This window comes from Salmo salar, chromosome ssa05, assembly GCF_905237065.1.
Source record: "Salmo salar chromosome ssa05, Ssal_v3.1, whole genome shotgun sequence".
Classification (NCBI taxonomy): Eukaryota; Metazoa; Chordata; class Actinopteri; order Salmoniformes; family Salmonidae; genus Salmo; species Salmo salar.
This window is the reverse complement of record NC_059446.1, coordinates 67,846,177-67,855,609: the sequence shown is the minus strand read 5'-3', so window position 1 is coordinate 67,855,609 and position 9,433 is coordinate 67,846,177. Positions and strand designations below refer to the sequence as shown.

Genomic DNA, 9,433 nt, shown 5'->3' with positions numbered 1-9,433 from the left:
CCACTATTCGTTTGAGGTGGAGCTTGAATATATGAAGGTGTGGCAGAGGTGTGTCTACCGATACGCCGTATTCTGACCTTGACTTAATTCTCGAATAATTCCACCACCTTTACGTGCGAAGGAACCATGAATAAGGTCTAGCGAACCTACCTGTTCTATGTCTCGGAGGTCTACGGACAATTCCTTAGACCTCATGGCTTGGTTTTTGCTCTGACATGCACTGTCAACTGTGGGACCTTATACAGACAGGTGTGTGCCTTTGCAAATCATGTCCAATCAATTGAATTTACCCCAGGTGGACTCCAATGAAGTTGTAGAAACATCTCAAGGATGATCAATGGAAACAGGATGCACCTGAGCTCAATTTCGAGTCTCATAGAAAAGGGTCAGAATGCTTATGTAAATAGTGTATTTTAATTTTTAATACATTTGCAAACATTTCTAAAAACATGTTTTCACTTTGTCATTATGGAGTATTGTGTGTACAGTCGTGGCCAAAAGTTGAGAATTACACAAATATTAATTTTCACAAAGTCTGCTGCCTCAGTTGTATGATGGCAATTTGCATATATTCCAGAATGTTAGTGATCAGAGTGATCAGATGAATTGCAAATAATTGCAAAGTCCCTCTTTGCCATGCAAATTAACTGAATCCTACAAAAACATTTCCACTGCATTTCAGTCCTGCCACAAAAGGACCAGCTGACATCATGTCAGTGATTCTCTCGTTAACACAGGTGTGTGTTGACGAGGACAAGGCTGGAGATCACTCTGTCATGCTAACAGACTGGAAGCTTCAAAAGGAGGGTGGTGCTTGGAATCATTGTTCTTCCTCTGTCAACAATGGTTACCTGCAAGGAAACACGTGCCGTCATCATTGCTTTGCACAAAAAGGGCTTCACAGGCAAGGATATTGCTGCCAGTAAGATTGCACCTAAATCAACCATTTATCGGATCATCAAGAACTTCAAGGAAAGTGGTTAAATTGTTGTGAAGAAGGCTTCAGGGCCCCCAAGAAAGTCCAGCAAGCGCCAGGACCGCCTCCTAAAGTTGATTCAGCTGCGGGATCAAAATGACTTTGCTCAGGAATGGCAGCAGGCAGGTGTGAGTGCATCTGCACGCACAGTGAGGCAAAGACTTTTGGAGGATGGCCTGGTGTCAAGAAGGGCAGCAAAGAAGCCACTTCTCTCCAGGAAAAACATCAGGGACAGACTGATATTCTGCAAAAGGTACAGAGATTGGACTGCTGAGGACTGGAGCAAAGTCATTTTCTCTGATGAATCCCCTTTCCGATTGTTTGGGGCATCTGGAAAAAAGCTTGTCCGAAGAAGACAAGGTGAGCGCTACCATCAGTCCTGTGTCATGCCAACAGTAAAGCATCCTGAGACCATTCATGTGTGGGGTTGCTTCTCAGCCAAGGGAGTTGGCTCACTCACAATTGGAGAACCTTGCCATAAGGCAAAAGTGATAACTAAGTGGCTCGGGGAACAAAACATTGATATTTTGGGTCCATGGCCAGGAAACTCGCCAGACCTTAATCCCACTTGTGGTCAATCCTCAAGAGGCGGGTGGACAAAAAAAATAAAAATAATTCTGACAAACTCCAAGCATTGACTTTGCAAGAATGGGCTGCCATCAGTCAGGATGTGGCCCAGAAGTTAATTGACAGCATGCCAGGGCGGATTGCCGAGGTCTTGAAAAAGAAGGGTCAACACTGCAAATATTGACTCTTTGCATCAACTTCATGTAATTGTCAATAAAAGCCTTTGACACTTATGAAATGCTTGTAATTATACTTCAGTATTCCATAGTAACATCTGACAAAAAATATCTAAAGACACTGAAGCAGCAAACTTGGTGGAAATTAATATTTGTGTCATTCTCCAAACTTTTGGCCACGACTGTAGAATGTTGAGGAAAAAAAAGATTTTATACATTTTAGGGCTGTAACGTCACAAAATGTGGAAAAAGTCAAGGGGTCTGAATACTTTCTGAAAGCAATGTAAATAAGGTCCCGCACTTGACAGTGCATGTCACAGCAAAAACCAAGCCATGAGGTCGAAGGAATTGTCCGTAGCGCTCCGAGACAGGATTGTGTCGAGGCACAGATCTGGGGAAGGGTACCAAAACATTTCTGCAGCATTGAAGATCCCAAGAACACAGTGGCCTCCATCATTCTTAAATGGAAGAAGTTAGGAACCACCAAGAATCTTGCTAGAGATGGCCGCCCAATCATCTCTTAAATAATTATGAATAGATCCACCATTGAGCACAAAAACAACACTTGTTACAGAAGGGCCTTGCTCAGGGAGGTGACCAAGAACCTGATGGTGTCGTGTCTTTGGGGGTACCATTAAACGGAAGATATGTTTATCAATTAGCTCCCTGTAATTATTATCACGCGATTAAACTGATTAATCCTTTAATTGTAATTAACTAGGAGATCGGGGCACCAAGGAGAATATTCAGAAAAATTAACAGAAAAACATACAAACAGTAATTATCGTCACAAAGGATTGGTATCGGAATGTACCCTACTGGCTAAACAGGCAGGTCGGCCTGTTGAACAATGGATCATAAAAGGTCGGCTGAGAAGTTACACAGGGTTCATTAATATTAACAATTGACAATTGAAGGCTCACTCATTCGGGAACAATTGCAATCAATATATATTTACGCTCAGTGTGTCGTTCTGATTCTTGTTGGAGAGTAGTTCTGTTGGGGAGTTTTGTCCGCGTTCTCTCTCTCTCTCTCGGTTAGAATGGATCTTTCAGAGCGACATTCATTAATGTCGTCATAGAATGGTTGTTTCGTCGTTCTTCGCGTTCAATGATATAATTTACTTAGCTGCAGACTAATAATTAATATCAAAGACTTGTTCTTATTCTGTCAGTATCGATAGTCTAAAAGTTAACCACGTGGTATGGTTCACTTTCAGTAGAGGAATTGGAAGGTAAAACCTATTAGCCAACGGAGTGTAGGCCTGGTCTGAAGAAATGTAAATCCGGGGGTGTTTTATAGTGCCCATAGAACAGCTTGTCAAATGACGCCTGGTCCTGTATGGGTCCCTGGGGGCGTGCCTATGACTGAGTTAGATTTGGTTACAGAAATACAATTCTATCACATTACATCAGTACATAGCATCTCAATGTCTTACAAAAGCTTTATCCTTATTAATACATTCCATACACCCATATGATGCAAGTCTTAAACTGAGTCTATTATATAAACAGTTTTATGGTAATATGGCTATATTGTCTCTTCTGAGTATCACAAAATGGTACCAAGCGGATCAGTTCGTAGCTGGATTCTTCACCAATCTTCCATACCTTCTCCAGAACACAAAATGTCGCTTGGCTCTCCAATTCTATGAGTTGGAAGAATTTCCTGTGTCTCTCTATGGGCCATGTGGCCAGAGACTCTCCTGGAATTTTAGAGTTTTTACGACCCTTTACACACAGGGTGGATTGTGTGCAAAAGGGAGGGGTCAACTGTCCTCCCTGTACCAAAAGATGCCAACGTCATGACAATGGTCACTCTGACAGAGCTCCAGAGTTCCTCTGTGGAGATGGGAGAACCTTCCAGAAGGACAACGATCTCTGCAGCAATCCACCAATCAGGCCTTTATGGTAGAGTGGCCAGATGGAAGCCACTCCTCAGTAAAAGGCACATGACAGCCTGCTTGGAGTTTGCCAAAAGGCACCTAAAGGACTCTCAGACCATGAGAAACAAGATTCTCTGGCCTGATGAACCCAAGATTGAACTCTTTGGCCTGAATGCCAAGCGTCACGTCTGGAGGAAACCTGGCACCACCTCTACGGTGAAACATGGTGGTGGCAGAATCATGCTGTGGGGATGTTTTTCAGCAGCAGGGACTGGGAGACTAGTCAGGATCGAGGGAAAGATGAACGGAGCAAAGTACTAAGAGATCCTTGGTGAAAACCTGCTCCAGAGCACTGAAGACCTCTGACTGGGGCGAAGGTTCACCTTCCAACAGGACAACAACTCTAAGCACACAGCTGAGATAATGCAGGAGTGGCTTCGGGACAAGTCTCTGAATGTCCTTGAGTGGCCCAGCCAGAGCCCGGATTTCAAACCGATCGAACATCTCTGGAGAGACTTGAAAATAGCTGTGCTCCCCATCCAACCTGACAGAGCTTGAGAGGATCTGCAGAGAAGAATGGGAGATACTCCCCAAATACAGGTGTGCCAAGCTTGTAGCGTCATACTCAAGAAGACTTGAGGTTGTTATTGCTGCCGAAGGTGCTTCAACAAAGTACGGAGTAATGAGTAGGGACACGCCTACTTTTACTATTTTCTAGATTGTAGAATAAAACTATGAAATAACACATATGGAATCATGTAGTAACCAAAAAAGTGTTAAACAAATCCAAAGATTCTTCAAAGTAGCCACCCTTTGCCTTGATGGAGTGCTGCATCAGATGACCTGGCCTCCACAATCACCCAACCCCAACCCAATTGAGATGGTTTGGGATGAGTTGGACTGCAGAGTGAAGGAAAAGCAGCCAACGAGTGCTCAGTATATGCCGGAATTCCTTAAAGACTGTTGGAAAAGCATTCCAGGTGAAGCTGGTTAAGAGAATGCCAAGAGTGTGCAAAGCTGTCATCAAGGCATAGGGTCGCTACTTTGAAGAATCTCAAATATAAAATATATTTGGATTTGTTTAACACTTTTTTGGTCACTACATCATTCCATATGTGTTATTTCATAGTTATGATGTCTTCACTATTATTCTACAATGTAGAAAATAGTACAAATAAATAGAAACCCTTGTATCAGTAGGTGTGTCCAAACTTTTGACTGGTACTATATATGCATTTGCTAAAATTTCGAAAAACCTGTTTTTGCTTTGCCATTATGGGGTATTGTGTGTAGGTTGATGAGGGGGGAAAACAATTTAATCCATTTTAGAATAAGGTTGTAACTTGTAGAGAAAAAATAAAATGTGGAAAAAGTCAAGGGGTCTGAATACTTTCCGAATGCACTGTATATTGTGCCCAATAGAAAAGAATGGTGAATAATGTATTGAGTACATTTCAAATCACTTTTATTGTAAATAAGAATATATAATGTTTCTGAACATTTCTACATTAATGTGGATGCTACCATGATTACGGATAGGCCTAATCATGAATGAATAGCAAATAAGGATGAGTGAGAAAGTTACAGATGCCCGCAAAACATGCTAACATCTCACCATTACCAATAACAGGGGAAGTCACGATTTTATTGGGGGTATGATAGTTATGCATCTGTAACTTTCTTACTAATCATTATTCACAATTCATTCATGATTATCCCTAATCATGGTAACATCCACATGTATGTAGAAGTGTTCAAAGACATATTATATTCTTATTTACAATAAAAGAGACTGAAAAATGCCACAATAAATTATTTACCATTCATTTCTATAGGGCAACCAAAACAAACTGCAAATGCATCCACCAAGTTTGTAGAGTCACAAGCATGATGTAGTCATTGTGTGCTCGGTATATGAGACCAAATAAGAAACGTTTCACAAAATGTAATACACTATAAGTGAATTTGTCCAAATACATGACAGCTTCAAATGGGGGTCTAGATAGGCTACATAAAGTGCTTTCATTTCTAAATGGTAAAACAGATATGTATGAAAATACCCTCAAATAGAAGGTGACTGCGTACTGTTGCCTCATATAAGTTAACATGTTTGATCTCAAATCCAAAATGCTGTAATATAAAGCCAAATGAAAAGTTTTAGTTTCACTGTCAAAATAAATATGTAGTGTACATCTTGGCTTGTATTAATCAAACAGTATGCAAACAATCAAAATGTGTAGGTACCATTCTAGCCATTACTTACAGACATCTCTGTCGACACAGCAATCCATCACTCCAGAGCTCCATGTCTTTTTCTGGATCCCGGCAAACTGGCCCCCAGCTAAAGTCCTTGGTTGTCTTGTAGTGGCGTCTTGAAATACGTTGCACATATTTCCTGCAACAACCCTGCTCAATGAATATAAATTAATACAGAATTAATATAGGCCTAGATTTTACTTCTAGCTAGCTAGCTCATCATATGAATAGCTAGCTAGCTACTGTGGCTAGCTAGCTAGCTAGCTACCTAGCAACAGTAGCCAGTTACTTGAGCAAATGTAAATATTATAAAATAAAATAATCTGCAAAGTAATGCATTTACATTCTTAATGTTTACTCTTTAGTAAACTTTTCTTATGCGCTTCAAAAACATACCTAGAGGTTAACAAACAAGCCTGATCTAGCTAAAAAGTTAGTTTATGGCACGCTTTGGTGTTTAGGATGTTACTAGGCAACAGTAATTCATAAATTGCATTCCACAGACACGATCATCCCTCCATCCATTGCCATTACTATGAAAATGTGTTGAACATTCAGAGTATTTCCTCATGTATATTAATTGTACTTTACTTTGTTATTGTTTTAGCAACAAACAATAATCAATAGCCAAATTGACAGCTGCATGTGCAAGAAAATAAACATAAACATTTATTATGGTTGTGCACAATATACAAAAGTTGTATAATCGTACATGCAGGTTTATTCAGCCTTTTTCTAAATTCCATGCATGACTTATTCAATTGGAATTCATCAGATACTGTATGTAATATAAAGCCATCAGTGTTTTTCTTCTTCTTTTATTAGGTATGCACAGACCCCCAAAACTGAAATGGATTGATTGCCTTTCAATCTCAACCCAGCTGGTGTTTCATCTCTCTTGCCATCTGACATAGAGCACAGGGTCCACAGAACATGTGCACTGCCCAGTCATCAATTAAGCTGCCCTAGAAATACAGAGGGGTGATAAACATGTTTTATTTTGCTTATTGGTGACTACTGTACTGTATAAGCACACATAAATCATACAGTCAAACCAAGCTATAAAAATTGACAATGATGTTGTTCAGCAATATCACTGTGATGATAAAAAAGTAGTTATTCATTAATACACTGATGTTTTGTAGGTTTGTTACACTGTACTAGACAGCTATCTCACCGGGATGTTGTATCTCTCTCTCATTGATGTGCGCATCATCAGCATAGTTGTTGGCAGCAGGGGGAGACAGAAGCATTCACCATACCTCTCAGCCATCTGACAGGCTAGGCACATTGAACAGAAGGTACCACACAAACCTGGAAGATATAGATTATTATGAAATTGTAGACATTATAGCTTTTAAATAAGGTTTATGTTTGCTATTACAGCCTACACTTACAGACTCTCCTGTCAATGCAACAGTCTAGAATCCTTGAGTTCCACTTTGCCGGAGTACTGGGTTGACTCATTACTGCTCTATCACACACTCCATATCCAGATTTGCAGGCTGAAATAATAAGAAATGTATAGGTATGTTGAAGACAATTGGGACCTGCAGCAATCATTAGAACATTGAACAGGGCTCTACAGTGTGACCATTTTACTCACATATACACCTAAATATTTAGCTGTGCAACCTTGAATTGAAATTTAGGAGCACCAATGAGCCTAGAAAAATCAAGGATTCTAGTTTATTACCTCAAAATATGTTTTATTTTGCTCCTAAATTTCTTTAGGTACTCCTACATATCTTCAATATTTGTAAAAAATTAAAATTAAAATTGTCTTTAAAAAAAGATAATCGTAGCCCTGTTTAAATATTATATTTATTTGACAAATATTGTCTGTTTGGGGTCATTTTGAACAGGTAGGATAGGTTACTGAACTGATACTGTAATCTGAAATACAGGGCATGATTATCCTATAGCTGCGCTTAATAGTAACTTTACCTATCATACCAATTAGAAAGAAAGGAGGGTTGTAAGTGTGGAGCTCACTTACTTTATTATTATTAGGCCTGGCTATGTTCTCCTCTTCCGCCATCTATAGGGAATCTAGCTTACTGCGTTAGGACCAAACTTGTGCAGAGGTCTGATATATACTTCCTTCCGAGGAAAGGTTTGTTTGATTTATAATTGGCGATTTAAAAAAAAGAATTGTTAGCTAGCTAGTTACAAACTCAATTCCAGTTGCTAACCACAGCATCATCACAAGCTGAGCTCTAACGTTAGCTTAGTACAACTACAGCATTTGTTCCTAGGGGACCTTCATTTCAACAACCACAAAACTTTACAAACAATTACCGTAAGCAGTCAACAGGCTTGGACTCAACAATGCGTTTCCGTTTTACCTTCTTTTTTCTCCATTTGAAATCACTCCATTTGACAACCTCATCCAGCGAAGTTGATAGGAAACGCCAGTGTCAGTGAGTTGTTATTAGAACGGTTGCCAAAATTAAATCTAAACACTAACGTGATTGATTGGCGGGAGACTGGGTGGGAGCGTGAAAAGTATTCTCTGATAGATTTTATGCATAAATGATTCATTCCAATCAATTAAACTGTTTTGATAGTCAAAGGCAAATATTCAAGTTTTAATGTCACATGCACAAATACAGTGAAATACCTTTCTTGCACATTCTAACACATTGAATCATTTGCCAAAAATAGATCAGAATATTTGCAATATAATACTGTATTGTATAGATAATCAAGATGGGTCTATATAAATGAAATGAAAGACAATGAAATAATAAATTAAATAAAAATATATTTACTGCGTTAGAGGCTGTCTAAAGTTGAATTATATTTTTTCCACATTTTGAAAATGCACTACCCGTAATTAGTTGAATAGACAATTTTACTGTTTTCAAATGTTTTATTGTATTTAGAATGCCACAATTTCATTCAATGTCTGGGTGCACAAACACTGCAGATGGCCAGCAGTAGTCTGCCAGTTGCTGCCTTGGATTTTCTTGGTTTTCCGTTTAGGATGTTTCTGCAAAACACTTCCCTCATTTTATACACATCATTAAACTGGGTGCCTGTCTGTGATAGTTTTAATTTTCAATTAAATATCTGAGATTATGTGGAGAAATAGGGAACAAAAAAACTGTTTTATGAATGAAAACATTTGTCCATTTTAGAAACATATCGTGTAATGCCCAGTGTAAATCCTATGTACTTTTAGTGATAATAAAGTAGGCAAGGTTTGTATCAAATATGCTTTTCCCATTTCTTATATCAAGTACCCACTGGGCACAGACGTCAATTCAACGTCTATTCCGCGTTGGTTCAACGTTATTTAATTGAAACAACATTCATTCAACCAATATGGACCCAGTGCGGTACACTAGTTCACTTTTCTGAACAGATTACAGAATAGGCAAAGGTGAAGAAGTAATAGGCCTTATTATATGTTTATCAGTTAACTTACCTATTTATTTGGTTGTGTAAAAGACCCATAGCTTTTGAACAATACGTTTTGTACTTAACCTTGAGTCTCAGCAGCAACTTTCATAGGCCATCATCTCTACCATTTATTATCAACCCCAGGATGAAATCTTTTCTCCTAAT

The 9,433-nt window shown here is 39.0% G+C and overlaps 1 protein-coding gene across 3 annotated transcripts; it reads right to left on the bottom strand.

The window, feature by feature from the left end:
- Positions 1-6,516: 6,516 nt before the first annotated feature.
- LOC106605666 (cornifelin homolog A) lies at positions 6,517-8,320 on the bottom strand. Of its 3 annotated transcripts, XM_014201545.2 has the most exons (5): positions 8,209-8,288; positions 7,860-7,963; positions 7,258-7,365; positions 7,038-7,174; positions 6,518-6,825 (listed from the first exon to the last, which is right to left on the bottom strand). In XM_014201545.2, exons 3-5 carry the CDS (start codon positions 7,325-7,327, stop codon positions 6,733-6,735), a joined length of 300 nt encoding a protein of 99 aa, XP_014057020.2. In that variant the 5' UTR covers positions 7,328-7,365; positions 7,860-7,963; positions 8,209-8,288; the 3' UTR covers positions 6,518-6,732. The 3 variants fall into 3 exon arrangements, with proteins under 3 accessions (XP_014057016.2, XP_014057020.2, XP_014057021.2); XM_014201541.2 differs by lacking the exon at positions 7,860-7,963 and having other exon boundaries at positions 6,517-6,825; positions 8,209-8,320; XM_014201546.2 differs by lacking the exon at positions 7,860-7,963 and having other exon boundaries at positions 8,162-8,242.
- Positions 8,321-9,433: the final 1,113 nt, after the last annotated feature.

Coding starts and splice junctions, on each gene's coding strand:
- LOC106605666 (XM_014201541.2), bottom strand. Junction 7,175..7,257: donor TTGCATTGACAGGAGAGTCT/GTAAGTGTAGGC, acceptor TATATCTTCCAG/GTTTGTGTGGTACCTTCTGT. Junction 6,826..7,037: donor GAGAGAGATACAACATCCCG/GTGAGATAGCTG, acceptor CTGTATTTCTAG/GGCAGCTTAATTGATGACTG.